General features: G+C 37.0%; 2 protein-coding genes across 2 annotated transcripts; both read left to right on the plus strand.

Annotated features, from left to right (window-relative positions):
- Positions 1-10,953: 10,953 nt before the first annotated feature.
- LOC131636125 (uncharacterized) lies at positions 10,954-11,550 on the plus strand. Its single transcript, XM_058906775.1, has one exon. It carries the CDS (start codon positions 10,954-10,956, stop codon positions 11,548-11,550), a length of 597 nt encoding a protein of 198 aa, XP_058762758.1.
- Positions 11,551-19,047: 7,497 nt separating this feature from the next.
- LOC131636126 (uncharacterized) lies at positions 19,048-19,587 on the plus strand. The gene has a single exon (XM_058906776.1). The coding sequence runs from the start codon at positions 19,048-19,050 to the stop codon at positions 19,585-19,587; it is 540 nt and encodes a 179-aa protein (XP_058762759.1).
- The last annotated feature ends 1,356 nt before the right edge of the window (positions 19,588-20,943 follow it).

Here is a 20,943-nt window from a genome sequence, read left to right on the forward strand (position 1 = left end):
AAAGAAGAGCTGTTGTGTTTAGAAGATAAGGATGATTTGTGAGAAAATATGTTCTTTTATTTTTATTTTTCTGGTCGTTTTCATCAAAGAAATTTGAAAGTAAATAAACCGTTTTTTAATAATAGAAGAATAAAAAAAAGGGGAAATATTATTTTTAATTTAGTGGAGGAGACTATCCCATTCAAGTAGGGTCTTTTCCAAGCAAAAGATAGATTAAAGTATTTCAAGGATTAGGATGAATGTACTCTTATATAAGGTTTTCAACTCGAACAAGATAACAAGTAAGCTCTTCAATATTAAAAGCATATGCTAAATCCTAATTCGCATGGCATCCATCTTCGTTCCTTTCATTCGTCTTCGTCTTTTTTATGGTTCATTTATTATTACTTCGTCTCAGTTGAACCTTAATTTCGTATCATTCTTTTTCAAGCTACTCAACTGTCTTCTTTTTGGTTAAACCTTAATTTTGTATCATTCTTCTTCAAGCTATTCAACTGTACATTGTTTTTATTGTTAACTAATACTTTGTCATTTTTATCAAGACGAAACAAATCAGTATCATATTATTCTACAAGTGTCGGCAACCGTTATGAGAAAGTGTGCGTGGTAAATTTAAAGGTATTAGAGTGTTAGCTTTAGCTTAGAGCCAGTCGGTATGTTACTGACACCTGGCAGTTTGTTTTCAGTAGTTACAGGCTACTACAGGTCACAACTTGTAGTATATAAACAAGTTGTGATACCTGATGTAACTAACTTTTCACAATTGAAATCCAGTTACAACTGAAATGAAAGTTCAATCATTCTCTCTTTCTATTATGGTATCAGTTTAGCTTCTCCGATCCATGGACTCACAGCCAGGATCTCCCTCTTCCGCTCACGTTTCGTCTCCGGCGGCGCCGTCTGCGGCGGTGATGGACGAATCACGCCGTCTTCAGTTTGCGCTGAAGATCGCATACAAACTCGACGACAAAAACTTTCATCTATGGCGTCAGCAAGTGGAGCCTTACATCAACGCACACAATCTCACAGATCTGGTGGTTTGTGCGCGTGTTCCTCCCAAATTTCTCTCCGATGACGATCGTCTTCAAGGTATCGTCAATCCTCTCTATTCTTCGTGGCTTCAAAAAGATCAGCTACTCTTGTCGTGGTTGCAATCGACGCTCTCCAGCGAAATCATGTCTCGCGTCATTGGATGCGTTCACTCTCATCAACTTTGGGATCGGTTGTTCAACTACTTCCAAAAGCAAACTCGTGCACGAGCAAGACAACTTCGCGTTGAACTTCGCTCTGCTTCTCTGGATTCGCAATCAATTTCTGATTATCTGCTTCAGATTCGTCAAACTGTTGATGCTTTAGCCTCGATTGGTGATCCGGTTCCGTCCACGCATCACATTGATGTTATCCTTGAAGGATTACCGAGTGAGTATGCTTCGGTTGTGTCGGTTGTAGAGAGTAAGTTTGGAGATATGGATCTAGATGAAGTGGAGATTCTCCTTATTGCTCATGAACTCAGGTTGAATAAATTCAAGAAAACCTCTGTTCCAGATCTGGCTTCGTTGAATCTCACTCAAGCTTCATCCCAACCTCCAGCTTCTGAAACTCCTCCGGTTAGTGCTGTTGAATCTACTCCCTCTGTTCCTGCTTCTCCTTCTCCTGAGCCTGAATATGCTTCCTTCAGAGGTGGAAGGTCCTATAGAGGTGGCAGAGGTGGTAGAGGTAGAGGAGGCAGAAATTCTGGTGTTCAGTGTCAAGTCTGTTCCAAAGCTGGTCACACAGCCTTGAACTGTTGGCATAGATATAATCAACAGTTTCAACCTCAAGTTGCTTATGCTAGCACTCCTTTTGCCCCTGTGCAGTGGACTCCTCCTCAGGTTGCTTATGCTCAAATTCCTGCAAATGTTTGGACTAGACCTACTGCCAGTGCTACACCACAAGCTAGACCTGCTATTACATTGACTCCTAGTGCTTTCATTGCTAATGCTGCCCAACCTCAGGCTGCTGCCACTTGGTACCCTGATTCAGGTGCCTCCTTTCATGTCACTAATGATGCCAACAATCTCCAACAGCACACTCCTTTTGAAGGCCATGACCAAATCTTTATAGGAAATGGTCAAGGTCTGCATATCAATTCAGCTGGCTCTAGTCAGTTTTTCTCTACTTGCCAATCTCACACACCTCTCACACTTAAGAATCTTCTTCATGTTCCTTCAATTACCAAAAATCTCATCAGTGTTAGTCAATTTTGTAGGGATAATCAAGTCTATTTTCTGTTCACTTCTGACACATGTCTTGTTAAATCACAGGTGTCTAATGCTGTTCTTCTGGTTGGTAGAGTTGGTCCTGATGGCCTCTATCAGTTTCCTCCTTTTGCTGTCTCAAAGCCTACTCAGTCTCCTGTCAGTTCCAAGCCTCCTTCTTCCTTAGTTAGTACTAATAAAATAGTGCCTAGTGTGCAGGCTACTACTATTTCCCCTTCCCTATCCAATGTATGGCATCTTAGGCTAGGCCACCCTAATGCTCATGTGCTGAAACTTGTATTACAAAGTTGTAATTTGTCTCATTCTAATAAAAATCTTGATACCTTTTGTGCTGCCTGCTGTGTTGGTAAAGCTCATAGATTACACTCTCCCTTGTCTCAAACTACATATCATTTTCCTCTTGAACTTGTGTACTGTGATCTTTGGGGTCCCTCCCCTCAATCCTCTACTCAAGGTTTTCATTATTATATCTCCTTTGTTGATGCTTTTTCCAAATTCACTTGGCTGTATTTACTGAAATCTAAGGCTGATGCTCTCCATGTGTTCAAACAGTTTAAAGCCCTAGTTGAGTTACAGCTTGGTTATCCTATTAAGGCTATTCAATCTGATTGGGGTGGAGAATTTAGGCCCTTTTCCAAATTTCTGGCAGATCTGGGAATTCAGCATAGGGTTATTTGTCCTCACACACATCACCAAAATGGTGTGGTAGAAAGAAAGCATAGGCACATAGTTGACCTAGGCCTTACCTTGTTGAGTCATGCTGCTCTACCTTTGACCTACTGGGACTTTGCCTTTACCACAGCTGTCTACCTCATTAACAGACTTCCCTCATCTTCAGTGCAGTTTCAGATACCCTATACTCTTCTGTTCAAAACTGCTCCTGACTACAAATTTTTAAAGGCTTTTGGTTGTGCTTGCTTCCCTCTATTGAGACCTTACAATGCCCACAAACTTGAGTTTAGATCTCATGAGTGTTTGTTCTTGGGTTATTCCACTTCCCACAAGGGTTACAAGTGTCTATCTCCCTCTGGAAGAATGTACATATCCAAGGATGTCCTCTTCAATGAGTCTAGATTTCCCTTTCTAGAGCTGTTTTCAAAATCAGCTACTTCTCATTCCTCCTCTTCTCTAAAAGCCTCTAGTATCTCTTCTCTACACTCTCTTTTACCTACTTCAGCTTCTTCTCAATCTACTCCTCTACCTATGCCTACTCCTCTTACAGCTGTCCCTGTCTCAAGTCCCGTGTCAGCTTCTTCACCTGCTCCTGTCAGTTCTGACCCTACCTTGTCTCCTACTGTTTCTTCTTCCCCAAACCTCTCTACTTCTCCTAGCTCTACTTCTGCTTCTCCCAGTATACCTCTCAATGCCATCCCTGTTGCTCACATTCCTATCAACAATCATTCTATGACTACTAGAGCCAAAGCTGGCTTCACTCAGCCTAGACTACAACCCTCTTTGCTGCTAGTTCACTCTGAGCCAAAGTCTGTTAAGCAGGCTCTTACAGATGCCAAGTGGAAAGCTGCTATGCAAGCTGAGTTTGATGCCTTATGCAAGAATCAAACCTGGTCCCTTGTTCCTCTCCCTCCTAACAGACAATCTATTGGCTGCAAATGGGTTTTCCGTGTTAAGGAAAATCCTGATGGCTCTGTTAATAGGTACAAGGCCAGGCTTGTTGCCAAGGGCTTCCACCAACAGCAGGGGTTTGATTACAATGAGACTTTTTCCCCTGTGGTTAAGCCTATTACCATCAGAATTATTCTTACTATAGCTCTCTCCAGACATTGGTCCATCCAACAGTTGGATGTCAACAATGCTTTCCTTAATGGATTGCTCACTGAGGAAGTTTACATGGAACAGCCCCCTGGTTTTGTTTCTTCTGATCCCTCACTGGTTTGCAAACTTCAAAAGGCCCTCTATGGTCTGAAGCAAGCTCCTAGGCAATGGTTTGAGAGATTACAACAGGCTCTTGTGCTTCTTCATTTCACTCCTAGCAAATGTGATCCCTCACTTTTTATATACTCCTCCAATGGCCATGTGGTTTATCTCCTAGTGTATGTTGATGATATAATCATCACTGGAAGTGACTCAAAGCTGCTGCAACAGATTATCTCCAAGCTCAACACTGCCTTCTCTCTCAAGCATCTTGGTGATCTTGATTATTTCTTGGGCATAGAAGTTAAGGCTACCTCTCATGGCTCCATGCTGCTCACACAGTCCAAGTACATTAGGGATCTTTTGCACAGGACCAAAATGTCTGACTGCAGTCCTGTCAGCTCCCCCATGCAATCCTCTTGCAAACTCACCAAGACTGGCTCTCCTGCCCTCTCTGACCCTTTCATGTACAGGTCAGTAGTTGGGGCTTTGCAATATGCCACAATTACTAGGCCAGACATTGCTTTCTCTGTGAACAAAGTCTGCCAGTTTATGTCTCATCCTCTAGAGACCCATTGGGTTGCAGTCAAACGCATTCTTCGTTATCTCAAGGGTACACAGTCTCATGGCCTGCATCTGTCTCCTCTGACCTCCAGCCAACCACCTCCTGTCAAGGTATTTTGTGATGCTGACTGGGCATCTGATCCAGATGATAGGAGGAGCACCTCTGGTGCTGCTATCTACTTTGGTCCCAACCTAATCTCTTGGTGGTCCAAGAAGCAGCCTGTAGTGGCAAGATCCAGCACAGAAGCAGAGTATAGGAGTTTGGCTCAAGCCACTGCAGACCTGCTCTGGCTTCAAACATTGTTCACTGAGCTTGGCATTGCTATTCAACAGCCTCTTGTTCTTTGTGACAATCAATCAGCTGTTCTGCTTGCTCATAACCCTATTTTACATTCTCGTACCAAGCATATGGAGATTGACCTCTTCTTTGTCAGAGAGAAGGTCATAGCCAAAACCATTGCTGTTGCTCACATTCCTGGTGTTGATCAAGTGGCTGATACTCTCACTAAACCTCTTCCTTCAACAAGGTTCCTGGAATTCAGACACAAACTCAGGGTTGCGAGCTCCCCATGAGTTTGTGGGGGGGGGGGGGGGTATTAGAGTGTTAGCTTTAGCTTAGAGCCAGTCAGTATGTTACTGACACCTGGCAGTTTGTTTTCAGTAGTTACAGGCTACTACAGGTCACAACTTGTAGTATATAAACAAGTTGTGATACCTGATGTAACTAACTTTTCACAATTGAAATTCAGTTACAACTGAAATGAAAGTTCAATCATTCTCTCTTTCTATTAAAAGGTAAGAAGTTTTAAAAAAACATTTTTAGAGTTGATAATAATATTTTATTATAGTTTTATTTAAACATTTTTATTATATATTATACTAAATTATTCTTTTTATTAAAGAAACAACAAATATCAGAGGTACTTATTTTAGGAAAAAAAAAAGTTTGTATGGATTATTTGTTAGCTATTGTGAGACTGACAAGCTTTGAAATGTTATTAGGGGATACATGCTTAGATTAGAAGGGCATATACTCCTTTTGCACACAATAGATAGATTTTTGTAGAGGCTAAATTGTTATGAATTGATTGAGTAATTAAAAACATTTTAGAAGAATTATTTAGGGTTCAATCACACTAAAAAAATTTGATGTGTGAGGATAAAGATTATTGGAAACTAGAATAAATGTCCTTAGCAAAAATTAATTCTCTGCGCAATAAGATATCAGTTAACTCAGAAGAAGATAAAATAAAAAAGATAAACACAATAACTTGATTATTTAGTTTTATCAAATGATCAACCGTGTTGAAGAGAGCAGCTCTCTGAATCACTATACTTCCAAGAGTTGTTACAAAAGATTATAAATAAGTTGCAAAAAAATAGTCACCCAAGTTCTCAAAAAGAAATTCTATTTTCTACCAAGTGTTTTTCAATCTCTCAAACTCTCTTATATATGAATCACACATGCCCAAAGTGTTTACTAGTGTTTTTAACCCCCCATAAATATCTCCAGGAGTTTTCCAAATTCTAAAAACACACCTTTAGAAATTTACCATTGACTCTCTAAGATTACCACTAGGATTATGAAACCCATCTCTATGTCTTAAGTTATAAGGTTATGAAGTTTGTGATAGCAAGAATGCAAGAGAGACATATTTATAATTGCTAAAACCCAACGGATCTATAATAAAGTCCAAAACATAACCTATACAAAACGAATCCACGAGCTAAAACAACAAACTACAATTCATGCGAACTGAGAAAACCGAATCCAAACTCCAACAAATGAAAATTATTGCCAGACCCGGACCCAATGTCAAGACGCTGCCAGCCTCCCACCACACAGGCTCGACCATAAGCCTCATTATGTGATATTCCATCTTTGTTGACTTTCTATGATGATTTATGGTTTCTGCAATCTCAAAATATATTTTCTTTTTCTTCATCATTTAAGGTTTTAAGGCATACTTCAACATACTTGCAACCGCGCTGATGCAAATTTATCCATCAACACCTTTGCTACTCTATGCCAATTTAACATATATTGAACAATTTTTACCAAGTTCAAGTCTCGCTTCACTACTACAAAAAACACATAACACTTCATACGCAAAATGTATTTAGTCTCGGCTAAAGAAGCGAGGTAACGAATGATGTCATGAAAAGTTGACACTTAACAGCTTAGTGATTTAAAAATCGAGGGGTAAGATTATGTGCACATGGGTTCGAACCCCAGCAACAACACTTTTATTATTTTCAAAACTAGCGTATCTAATATCTCAATTTGTTTAAAAAAATCGAGGGGTAAGATTATTTTTTTTTAAAGTTGCTAAATTGTTTATCCAGAATATTACATTGTTTACACAGAATATTAAAATTAAAATTAAAATTAAAATCAAATTCCCTAGGGATTTAGATAAAAATTAAATTTCCTGAAGATCTAGATTTTAGATCTTCGAATTATTGAATCTTGGAGAAGATAGAATATTGGGTGCAAGATTATTCTATACGGGTGCAAGATTAAAATTAATATTCAAATATATGGTTTTTGGATCAAATAAATATTTAAGAAAATAAACCTTGAACCCAGATAATTTTCTGCTCTTTCAATCCATCGTAGAGAACTTTTCCATGCGTCTTTAGGTTTCAAGCGCTTCATGTTTCAGTTAGGTTAAAAATGTTAACATTCATCATACTTTTATAATGGATGTTGCTTAGGTTTCATGTGAATCAGTAATGAAAGTTTCTTGAGCATTGATACTCATGAAATGGATGACACAAATTTGTTTAAGGAGGATGATCAATATTCTCAATTATCACACCAAAATTATTTCCTCAATTTCTGACAAAATTCGAGGTAAAAAGTGTATAAGCTTTTTTTAACATTACATTCTTTACATAGAATATTTGATTACTTTATTACAACAAATGCAATGTTATCATAATAATTGTTGTTCTTGGAGAACAACATATTTTACTCTAATCCAGATCCTGTTGGAAAACAATGCGCATATCTTTTGTGCACATTATTTTCAAGTTCAATAGTTTGACTACATAACACTTTTAATAAGTTATTCAAAGGTTGATATATCTTCTTTATTTAACTTGAAGCAAGAATGATTTTCTGCATTTGCAATATCCATCATTGAGAACTTTTCCAAGAATTTTAAAGTTCCAAAATTTCATCATCTTGAGCAAATATTATCAAGGCAAATGCTTTCACAAGAAAGATATATAGTGGTGGATGTAGATAGTTTGTTGTCGATTAATATCTTGACAATATCTCGAGCGTTGTTCCTTTAAGAATGTAGGATAGAGATTCGTTGTTGTAGCTGTGTAACATATTCCCTCTTTTTTTTAAAAAAAAACCAAAGGGAAACATATTTTTATTTTAAATAGAAAAATAAAATAAGATAAGTATGCCCCTCGGTTTTAGAATAAATCTGTGGTGAATGATATCTGTTATTTTTAAAATATTACATTGTTTACACAAAATATTAATAAAATACAAATTCATCGTTGCAATTCTAGATTTTGTTGCATATTTCTTTTCAAAGGTTAAACTCCATTCTTTGTTTAACTTTTCAAAGATTGAGCAGCTTCCTTCTTTGTTTAAGTTGAAGCAAAAATGATTTTTTGCACTCGCAATCTATCAACTGATTACTTTTCAAAGATTGAGCTCTCTTCTTTAACTGATAATTGTTCTAAAAATACAACAACAACATCAACACCATTATGTGAGATAGTTTACAAGGGCAGAGAAAATATTTTGTTCAAGGATAGAACACTACAAAAAGAAAGGAAAATTGTGGTGGTTTAAAAAGTACTATTATGTCTGTTTCAACGGCCGTAATTTACGAAAATGACGTTTCCATTAAACATGGTTTCTTTGGCTGCCGCAAGGGGAAAAAATGGCGTTTTTTCATTAACCGCCATACACCCCGCCGTAATATACAAAGTGAAAAATGACGTTTTTAATTTTGAAAATAATGGCATTTTAAACCACCACAATTATCACTATTTTTATTTTTAAAATAATACATGGCCTTTAAAACAACCATAATTTTCATATTTTTCCTGAAAAAAGACACATCATTTATACTAAGTTTGATATCATAGCTCAAAGTTGTCAATGTAAAACAAGTCAACCAAACATGAGATCCATTGTATCTTTTATAAGTATTGCATTACATATCCTTTAATATTTTTGTGCATTTATATGTTTGATTAGACTAATCTAACATTTTTGTGCCTCTTTGACTAGATCTGAAAAGGTTAATGAAGTTAAAATATTATTCTATAACATATATAATAGCATAAGGGAGAAGCCGCTCCCTATGTGTGTTAGAAAGGGGGCTCCCATCCCCATTAGGTGGAAGAATTGAAGGGAGCATGTGCTCCAATGTTTAAGGTAAGGGGGCGGTGGCTCCTTGTGAGGGGGTGGGGGCCACCATCCTTTTAGTGCTTCATTTAGTGAGTGATCCTGTAACATATAATTTAGTATAATTCCTACCTGACTCCTAATGAAAATTAGTAACAATACTATTTAGTGATGACAAACATGATAATTAATTAATTGAAAACAAAATTTGCTAGTTATTATATTTGACTACAGTAACAGAGGGTTAAGCATAGCAGAAGGAGTTAATAACCATAGCAGTAGTTTTCTAATAAAAGGAAATAATAGAAACTATCAGTAGCAGGTTTAGTAGATTAAACTTTAATAACAGTATAAGTAATAGACTTAATTAAATTAACAGAGACTTAATAATATACATTAGTACTAAGTAGAAATAATATAATTCGTAACCGATGATTAATTGGCCGGTATAGTTGAATTGTCCGTGTAATTACGGAATGTTTGTCGTATATTTGGTTTATTCGGTGTGTTGTATGCATGCTAAAAAATGTGAAATTTCAGGTGACGTTGAATTTTTTTTGTATTGCCGCTATTAATTGGAAAATTTAAGTTGTAGGCTTATGACCAATGTTGATGTTGTTGTTATGTTGTTGGTTAACAATTGTTGTTGTTTTGTTGTTTTCGCATTCATTGTTGTCACATATGTAGCATATTCAAGTTTGAGTTGATGCTCGGTAAGTTGGCCTGGATTGGCAAATATTAAGTTGAAGGCTTATGCCTTGTTTACGCCTCTATTAACTGGTGGATTTTAAATTGGGAGTTTTGCTTCATTGGTACCACATGCATGTGCATTGTATAAGTCGCATTTCGTCTCGCATATTGAATTGTTGTTATTATAATATAATGATGGTCTTGTTGTTGAATTGTGACGACTGATGATGTTTGAAAGTCGTTGGGTGGTGATTTTATATAATCTGATCTATATATTGTTTATCATACACTGAATTATATGGTTCGATATCTCACTCTTTTTGTTTGAATGTTAACCCTATGTTAGTAACGTGCAGGTAATCTAGAGTGAAGGCTGCTTACCTTCATTAGTTTGAGTCAGGGGTTGGTCGCTTTGATACATAACAATCGGGGGGATGAACGCGTATTTTCTTTATTGTTGATTTTTATTATGTTGCTGAATTTTTAAGTTGTTTTCATTAAAGACTTGATGTCTTAAAGTTGTTTTGAGTTGGATAAGATGTTTTGGTATTTTTTGTTGAATTTATTAATCCGCTGCGTAGTAATGAAAGTTGTTTTATTTTTAAAGACTAAACAGGTGATTGAATGTCATTGTTTCCAAGTTGAAAGTGTAGCATCCCATGTTATGTTGGAAATTTTGTAACTCTGCTTTTATAATATTCGTCGGGTAGAATTGGGGTGTTATATTAGTGGTATCAAAGCAAGTCGGTCCGTCCAACCAAGTTGTTGAGTCGTAGTGTCGTTTAACAATCGAGTATTGTTACCTAGTTCTAACTATTGTTTATGTTGTAGTGATAAGTTGAGATGGCTGGAAGGAATGATGTTGCAATTGCTGCTGCTTTGGAGGCTATGGCTCATGCTTTGGAGAATCAGCCAAACACTGACGAGAATGCTGGATCTTGTAGTTTGGCGACTTTCCGAAGGGAGAATCCGCCTACCTTCGAGGGCACATATGATCCTGATGGATCATTGACATGGTTGAAGGAGATTGAAAGAATTTTCTGTGTGATCGATTGCACTCTAGCGCAGAAGGTTCAATATGGTACTCATATGCTAGTAGTCGAGGATGATGACTGATGGATAGAGACTCGTCAGAGATCAGAGAGTGCAGGTGAGGAGATCACTTGGGTCGTGTTCCGTAGGGAGTTCATGAGAAAGTATTATCCTGAAGATGTTTGGGGAAAGAAAGAAATTGAGTTTCTCGAACTGAAGCAAGGGAATAAGTCAGTTACCGAGTATGCTGCAAAGTTTGTTGAGTTGGCCAAGTTTTATCTGCACTATAACGAGGCGACTACTAAATTTTCCAAGTGCATCAAGTTTGAGAATGGGTTGCGCTCGGAGATCAAGAAAGAAGTTGGATACCAAAAGATTCATGTCTTTGCTGATTTCGTTGATATTTGCCGGATCTATGAGGAGGATAATAATGCTCACTATAAGATTGTCAATGAGAGGAGAGGTAAGAACCAACAGAATCGTGGTAAGCCTTATGATGCTCCAGTTGGGAAAGGTAAACAGAAAGTTGTTGAGGGTAAAAGAACTAGTGGGGGATATGCTCCTATTGGCGTGGTTTGTTTCAAATGTGGGAAACATAGTCATAAGAGTATGGTGTGTACTACTGAGGTGAAGAGGTGTTTCCGTTATGGTAAGACTGGGCATGTGATATCTGAGTGCAAGCATAAAGAGATGGTTTGTTTCAACTGTGGTGAAGAGGGACACATTGGTAGTCAGTTTCAGAAGCCGAAGTAGACACAAGCTGGTGGAAAGGTGTTCGCTTTGGCTGGGACTCAGACATCTAATGAAAACAGACTCATCAGAGGTACATGTTTCATTAATAGTACCCCTTTAATCACTATTATTGATATTGGTGCTACGCATTACTTTATTGTTGCTGATTGTGTTGAAAGATTGGGTCTTATGTTGTCTTCCATGAATGGAGAAATGGTCATCGATACTCCAACTAAGGGATCGGTGACTACTTCTCTTGTGTGCTTAAAGTTTCCTTTGTCGATCTTCGATAGAGACTTTGTTGTTGATTTAGTTTGTTTGCCGTTAAGTGGATTGGATGTGATTTTAGGTATGAACTGGTTAGAGTATAACCATGTTCATATTAATTGTTATAGCACGTCGGTGAGGTTTTCCACTCCTGAAGAGGAGGGAGTTGGTTTGTTGTCTGCTAAAAAGTTACGACTGTTAATGAAAGAAAAAGTTCAGGTGTTCTCGTTGATGGCGTTGTTGTCTATGGAAAATCAAGCTATAATTGATGAGTTGCAGGTGGTGCGAGAATTTCTTGAAGTTTTCCCTGATGAAAATCCTGATGTACCTCCAGAAAGAGAAGTTGAATTTACTATTGATCTTATACCTGGTACTAGACCTGTGTCTATGGCATCGTACATAATGTCTGCATCTGAATTTTCAGAATTAAAGAAGAAACCGGAGGATTTACTTAAAAAGAAGTTTGTAAGGTCAAGTGTATCATCGTGGGGAGCTCCAGTGTTGCTAGTAAAGAAGAAGGGTGAAATCATGAGGCTTTGTATTGATTATAGACAATTGAATAAAGTAACAATCAAGAACAAATAGCCACTTCAAAGAATAGATGACTTTATGGATCAATTGGTGGGTGCTCGTGTGTTTAATAAGATTGATTTGAGATCAGGTTATCATCAGATTAAAGTGAAAGATGAAGATATCCAGAAGACGGCTTTTAAGATGCGATATGGACATTATGAGTATTCAGTGATGCCTTTCGGTGTTACTAATGCGCCGGGAGTATTCATGGAATATATGAATTGTATATTTCATGATTATCTGGATCGGTTTGTAGTGGTGTTTATTGATGACATCTTAATTTACTCTAAATCATAAGAGAAGCATGCAGAACATTTGAGATTAGTATTGCAGGTTTTGAAAGAGAAGAAGTTATATGCGAAACTGTCCAAATGTGAATTTTGGCTAAAGGAGGTGAGTTTTCTTGGTCATGTTATTTCAGGTAGTGGCATTATTGTGGATCCATCTAAAGTAGATGTTGTGTTGCAATGGGAAACTCCAAAGTCGTCTACCGAAATTAGAAGATTTTTGGGATTAGCTTGTTATTATAGAAGGTTTATCGAAGGATGTTCTAAGTTGGCACTTCCGTTGACTAAGTTGACGTGTAAGGGTAAGGATTTTGTGTGGGACATTCAATGTGAGGAAATTTTTACCGAACTGAAGAAAAGGTTGACGCTGGCTCCAGTTTTGACATTACCTAATCCGTGAGAATCTTTTATAGTGTATTGTGATGCTTTTAAAATGGGTTTAGGAGGTGTGCTTATGCAGAATGATAGGGTAGTTGCTTATGCGTCAAGGCACTTGAGAACTCATGAAAAGAACTATCCTACGCATGATTTAGAGCTTGCTGCAGTTATTTTTGTACTGAAGATTTGGAGGCATTACCTTTATGGTTCTAGATTTGAAGTATTTAGTGACCATAAGAGTTTAAAGTATTTATTTGATCAGAAGGAATTGAATATGAGATAACAGAGATGGTTGGAGTTACTAAATTTGGTTTGAATTATCATCCATGTCAAGCTAATGTTATGGCGGATGCTTTAAGCCTAAAGACTTTGCATATGTCAATCAATAATGGTTAATGAGTTGGAATTGATTGAGCAGTTCAAAGATATGAGTTTGGTTTGTGAGGTGACACCGTAGAGTGTTATGTTGGGTATGTTGAAGATTAATAATGATTTTCTGGACAGTATCAAAGAAGCTCAAAAGTTAGATGTGAAGTTAGTAGATTCGATGGTTGGGATCGATCAGTTTGAGAATAATGATTTCAACTTAGATGTGTAAGGTGTGTTGAGATTCCGTAATCGAATTTGTATTCCCGATAATGCGGAGATGAAAAGTATGATTCTTGAGGAAAGTCTCAGAAGTAATTTGAGTATTCATCCAGGAGCTACTAAAATGTACCAAGATTTGAAGAATTTGTTTTGGTGGCTTGGGATGAAGCGTGATGTAGCCCAATTTGTGTATGCATCTTTAACTTGTCAGAAGTCGGAAGTTTACCATCAGAAGCCTGCAAGATTGATGCAACCGTTAGAAGTTCCTAAATTGAAGTGGGATAGCATTTCAATGGACTTTGTGACGGGATTACCTAATACTTCAAGAGGACATGATACAATTTGGGTGATTGTTTATAGGCTTATGAAGTTGTCTCACTTTATTCCTATTAACATCACTTATCTAGTATCGAAGTTGGCGGAGATTTATACTAGTGTAATTGTAAAGCTGCATGGTGTTCTTTTGTGTATTGTGTCGGATAGAGATCCGAGGGTTACTTCAAATTTTTGGAAAAGTTTGCAAGAGGCGTTGGGTTCTAAGTTGAGGTTGAGTTCGGTATATCACCCTCAGATGGATGGTTAGACGGAGAGGACAATTCAGTTGTTAGAGGATTTGTTGAGAGCATGTGTTCTTGAACAGGGAGGTTCGTGGGATACGTATCTTCCATTAATAGAGTTCACTTATAATAACAGTTACCATTCTAGTATTGGAATGGCACCTTTTGAAGTGTTGTAGGGCCGAAGATGTAGAACTCCTTTGTGTTAGCATGAATCTGGAGAAAGTGTAGTACTTAGACCTGAGATTGTTCGGGACTCTACTGAGAAAGTGAAGCTAATTCGTGAAAAGATGAAAACTTCTCAAAGTAGACAGAAGAGTTATCATGACAAGAGAAGGAAAGATTTGGAATTTCAGGCGGGTGATCATGTATTTTTAAGATTCACACCGGTGACCGGTGTTGGGCGAGCATTGGAGTCTAAGAAGCTCACTCACCGTTTTATTGGTCCGTACCAGATTTCGGACAGAGTTGGAAATGTTGCTTATAGAGTGGCTTTACCGCCTAACCTTTCGAATTTGCATGATGTGTTTCATGTGTCAAAACTCCGGAAGTATATTTCAGATCAGTCTCATGTGATTTATATGGATGATGTGCAACTACGGGATAATCTTACAGTGGAGACGATGTCGGTGCGGGTCGCGGATCATGGAATGAAGACTCTAAGAGGCAAGGAGATCGTGTTGGTGAAAGTAGTATGATCAAGAGCTGCCGGAGAAAGCATGACATGGGATTTGGAAAGCAAGATGCAGGAATCTTATCCCGAGTTGTTTGAATCATGTATATTTTTGAGGACGAAAATATTCTAAGTGGGAGAGAGTTGTAACGCCTGATATTTTATTAATTATTTAATTAAATACTTTTGAATTATTTTCGATTTAATTGTTGAACTTTTGAAATGTTGATTTAAGTTGTCACGTTGTTAGTTGATTAATTTAGTTGAATAAGTTGTAGATATAGTATTAGAAATAATATTAGATTATATTGTTTGGGCTTTATGGTTAGAAATAGTAAAAGTGGAGAGGTGTAAAAATGAAGCCTAATAAGAATAATAGAAAAATAGTATTCTCATTATATTGGTTAGTTAATTACATAGAAATATAAAAGTGGCAGTAGGAGATTAGGTTTTCGAAGAACAAAAATTGGAACTTGAGAGTGCCGAGAAACGGAGAAACAAAAGGGGCAAAAATCTAGAATTCGATCGGAGAGTCTTAGAGCAACCTTCAATCCAAGATAAGGGTGGGGTTCTGACTCTATAATAGGGTATATGATGGATAGTATGTGAGATTGGGTTTATGAAATTGTTGTTGTTTATGTTTCATTGTTGTGGTTGAATACTAAAAATTTGTTATTGTCAATGAGTTGCTGTTGAAAAATTTGTTCTAGGTTCATTTATGTGATTATTCTGCAATTGATGAAATTAGTTGTTGTTGATGAATTCGTTGTTGAAAAATTCATTGGTGAAAGATATTCCATGTTGATGTTAGTATAATTGTTATGTGGCTGTACTTTATTATTCTGTTGGTCTGAGTCGAGAATGAATGAAAACTGGGAGAGTTTCTGTGCTGTGTGGCTGGAGCAGAAGAAAAGAAAAAAAATAACATAAGGGAGAAGCCGATCCCTATGTGTGTTAGAAGGGGAGCGCCAATCCCCATTAGGTGGAAGAATTGAAGGGAGCGTGTGCTCCCATGGTTAAGGTAAGGGGGCGGTGGCTCCTTGTGAGGGGTTGGGAGCCACCATCCTTTTAGTGCTTCATTTAGTGAATGATCATGTAACATATAATTTAGTATAATTCCTACATGGCTCCTAATGAAAATTAGTAGAAGTACTACTTAGTAAAGACAAACATGATAATTAATTAATTGAAAACAAAATTTGGCTAATTATTATATTTGACTACAGTAATAGAGGGTTAAGCATAGCAGGAGGAGTTAATAACTGTAGCAGTAGTTTTCTAATAAAAGGAAATAACATAAACTATCAGTAGCAGGTTTAGCAAATTAAACTTTAATATCAGTATAAGTAATAGACTTAATTAAATTAACAGAGACTTAATAGGATACATTAGTACTAAGTAGAAATAATATAATTCGTAACCGATGATTAATTGGCCGGTATAGTTGAATTGTCCGTGTTATTACGAAACATTTGTCGTATATTTTGGTTGATTCGGTGTGTTGTTTACTTGCTGAAAAATGTGAAATTTCAGGTGACGTTGAATTTTGTTGTATTGCCGCTATTAATTGGCAAATTCAAGTTGTAGGCTTATGGACAATGTTGATGTTGTTGTTATGTTGTTGGTTAACAATTGTTGTTGTGTTGTTGTGTTGTTGTTGTCGCATTCATTGTTGTCGCATACATAGCATATTCAAGTTGGAGCTGATGCTCGGTAAGTTGGCCTGGATTGACAAATATTAAGTTGAAGACTTATGCCTTGTTGACGCCTCTATTAACTGGCGGATTTTATGTTGGGAGTTTTTCTCCCTTGGTACCACATGCATGTGCATTGTACAAGTCGCATTTCGTGTTACTTATTGAATTGTTGTTATTATAATATAATGATGGTCGTGTTGTTGAATTGTGATGAATGATGATGTTTGAAAGTAGTTTGTGTAACATCCTGATTTTATTAGTTATTTATTAAATAATGTTATTTGGTGTTTTTATTATTTACTTATTTAATTATTATGTAGTATAATAATTATTTAATTAAGTAATTGGTGGAATAATTAAATAATAGATGATGGGCCTAATTAGTTGAGATAGAATGGGTGGCTAAGCCCAATTAGAAAGAAAAGAGATAGTAAGAGTTGAGTTAAGTCATTTTTCATAACATTAGCTTTTGGAGAATAGAAGAGAATAGAAGAGAGTGGAGGAAGAAGAGGAATTGGGAATCTAGAAGAAGAAGGAATTTGATTTGAGGTAAGGGGGAGAATTCCATTATCTTGATTATATATGTATGCAATGTATGGTAGCATGATAGGTATTTCATCCCTCAATTTCATAGATTTTCACATGTTAGAGTTTATGTTGAATTCATGGGATTTGTGCTATTAATCATGTTTGATGATGTTTGTATGTGAGCCCATGGTTAAGAACATGTTTAGGAACCTTTTATGTGTGTTAAATTGTTGTTTGGATGAGTTTTGGTTGGCAAAAATCAGATTTGGGTTGGTGTTGAAGGTGCTGAAAACGCACAGAATTTTGCTGTTTTGGTGTCTTCCGCCGGGCGAGCGTTCGCCGCGCGAGTCAGTGGGCGAGCGAGGTTTTTTTGTGACCAAGTTACTGACTTGGAGCGTCGGGCGAGCAAATTCCTCCGCAGGGCGAAAGTGCCCTGTTTTGCCAAACTTCTGAGCCTCATAACTTTTGATCTATAACTCCTTTTCTTGTGCCGTTCGAAGTGTTAGGAAGCTAATGTGATTATCTATATAATATGATAGAGTTGGTTAGCATTTGATGGTTTAATTATGATGTTGTTATGTAAATAACATGTAATTTTGTATATGTTTGTTGTGAATGTGTGAATTGTGGATAACATTTGTTGATGAGTTATATGAGGTAATATTTGTGAAAATTATGTGGAGGAATATATGCTATTTTAGATGCATTTTTTGTGAAGGGATACTTGATGTATTTTGTACAATTGATGGATAATTCAATGTGGAAATTATTGTGGTATGCGGTATGTTAAGATTGTACGGATAATCTTAATTGCATATGTTTTGGTGATCATTGTACATGTATTCATGGTGGCTTTGAAACATAAGTGGTGAAACTTTGGGTTCACACTGGTGGCTTTGATCCTTGTGTGGAAACATAGGCGTGGCTTTGTTCCTTTGTGGTCCAGAAGCGGTAACTAAAGGTTCATATTTTTGGAGGGCTTTGATCTTGTCCGGAGCTGAAGCGTGGCTCTGGTTTTGATAGAGAGCGATGAGCTTGTTACTTACATGGTACCACATGCATTTAGTCACATTAATTGCATCCGAGTTGCATTATGTGTTATGTGATTGTTTGAATTGATGTGGTTGCTTGTGTGGTAATCTTATTTGTGTGTAGGTAATAATTGTGGAACTTATTCAATTATGAAGTTTGGAGAATGATAATGCTATTCTATGCTATGTGCATTGTACATATATTATGTATTCATTATGATGCGAATTCTCATCCTTCTGTTTGAATCATGTTCATTGTGACATCGTGTAGGTTCCGACGAATAGTAAGCTTGTCCGAGCATTTAGCCGAGGAGCTTTTGGTTTATCTTTTGATTATGTAGAGAGTCAAATGCCCTGGTCATATAACACTTGGGGATTTATTTGAACTCATGTTTTGGTTATTTGGATATTGTTATCTTTTCGTATTTTAACATGATAATTTGGATATGTTTGTGGAAGTCTATGTTGCCTAGTTATTTGATTTCATATAGCATAATTGATTATGTTATTTTGAAACGGTAGATGAATATAGTATGGGATATATTTATTGAAATGGTTTGATTTTAATTATTATTCCGTTGCATTTGCATATTATCGAAAACATGAAGATTTCAAATGTGTTATAAACATGATCATATGCATGCATGAATGTTTGTTCTGGTTTTCAATTATTTTGGAAATGACATGTGACGCCCTTTTGTTATATGCTTATTACTCTATTATTATATATGTAATATTTGGGGTTTAGAAAATGGGTGTTACATTAGTGGTATCAAAGCATGGTCGACCAGTTGGTCAAGGTCATTAATGTCTTTTATTCCCGTTGTATTAGATTTGTGTATCTAACATGATCAATACTGTTTTGTCTGTTTGTTTGTTGGTGGTCTTAGGACGATGGTTGCAGGAAGGAACGATGATGCCATTGCTGATGCATTGAGGATGTTGGTTGAATCTCTTGGTCAGATTCCTCAAGTGAATGCTAGTAATCGGAATGGTGATGATGATGAGATTTGTGCTTTGGGGAGGTTCCAGAGGAACAATCCTCCTATCTTTGAGGGAGAGCATGAACATGATAAGGCGCAAGCATGGTTGAAGGCGATTGGGATGATCTTTCGAGTTATGAATTATATTGATGCACAGAGGGTGCAGTTTGGTACTCACATGCTCGAGAAAGAAGCTGAGGATTGGTGGGGTAACACTGCTCAGAGATTTGAAGAAAAGGGTTTTGTGATTACTTGGGATCTTTTCCATGACGCATTTTTGGAGAACTATTTTCCAGAAGATGTCAGTGGAAAGAAAGAAGTGGAATTTCTTGAGCTAAAGCAGGGTAACGGTACTGTAGCAGAGTATGCTGCGAGATTCCAAGAGTTGATCAAGTATTGTCCCTATTACAATACTATGAATGCTGAGAGGTCTAAGTGTTTGAAGTTTGTGAACGGTTTGCGACCCGATATCAATAAGGCTATTGGTTACCAATAGATTACACGTTTTATGGAGTTGGTTAACAAGAGTCAGATTTATGATGAGGATAGTAGGGAGAGTAGTTCCTACTGCAAGTCTTTGAATGATAAGAAAGGAAAAGGACAATACCGTGGGAAACCGTATGATGATAAGAAGAAGCAGAAATCTGGTTATGGTGGGAAGCCAAGTGGGGGAGGATCTGGTGCTCCAGTTTAGTGCTTCAAGTGTGGTGTCAAAGGGCATCGTGCTAATGAATGCGACAAAAATTCTATTAAGTATTTCAAGTGTGACAAAATGGGTCACAAAGTTGTGGATTGTAGGAGTGGTTCGGGTGTGACTTGTTACAATTGTGGTGAGAAAGGGAACATTAGTACCAAGTGTGACAAACCGAAGAAGGAGCGAGCGAAAGAAAGGTGTTTTCATTGTCTGGTTCCGAGACCGCAGCTGATGATAGGCTAATCTGAGGTACGTATTTTATTAATGGTACACCTTTGATTGCTATTATTGATACCGGTGTAACACATTCTTTCATTTCTTTGGATTGTGCTATGAGATTGAATCTTGTGTTATCTGATATGCGTAGAAGTATGGTTATTGATACACCTGCTATGGGATCCGTGTCTACTTCTTTTGTGTGTTTGAATTGTCCATTGAGTATCTTTGGTAGAGATTTTGGAATTGATTTAGTTTGTCTTCCGTTAGAGCAACTTGATGTGACTTTGGGTATGAACTAGTTAGAGTTTAATTGTATGTATATCAACTGTTTTGAAAAGACGGTTATCTTTCCTAAAATTGGTGTTACGGAAAATGTGTTTTTGTCTGCTAAGCAAGTAGATGAATCAATGCAAGATGATGCGATGGTGTATACGTTGTTGGCAACCTTAGATGTTCATGAGAAGAGAACAATCGAATAATTGCCAATAGTTCGCGATTTTTCCAAGGTATTTCCTAAAGGTGTAAGTGATTTACCGCTGGAACCTGAAGTTGAGTTTTTGATTAATTTAGTTCCTGGAACTAGTCCTGTATCGATGGCTACATATCAAATGTCAGCTTCTGAGTTGAAAGAGTTGAAGAGTCAACTTGAGGATTTACTTGAGAAGAAGTTTATTCGTCCAAGTGTGTCGTCGTGGGGTGCACCTGTTTTGTTGGTTAAGAAGAAGGAAGGTTCTATGAGACTTTGTGTTGATTATAGACAACTGAACAAGGTGACGATTAAGAACAAATATCCACTTCCGAGGATTGATGATTTGATGGATCAGTTGGTGGGTGCTCGTGTATTCAGTAAGATTGATTTGAGGTCTAGGTATTGTCATACCCCAAAATTTACCCGGTTTAATTCTCATTTTTCAATTTATTAAGGGAGTTAAAAATTAG

The sequence above is a fragment of the Vicia villosa genome, unplaced genomic scaffold (genome assembly GCF_029867415.1).
Source record: "Vicia villosa cultivar HV-30 ecotype Madison, WI unplaced genomic scaffold, Vvil1.0 ctg.001641F_1_1, whole genome shotgun sequence".
NCBI classification, from domain to species: Eukaryota; Viridiplantae; Streptophyta; class Magnoliopsida; order Fabales; family Fabaceae; genus Vicia; species Vicia villosa.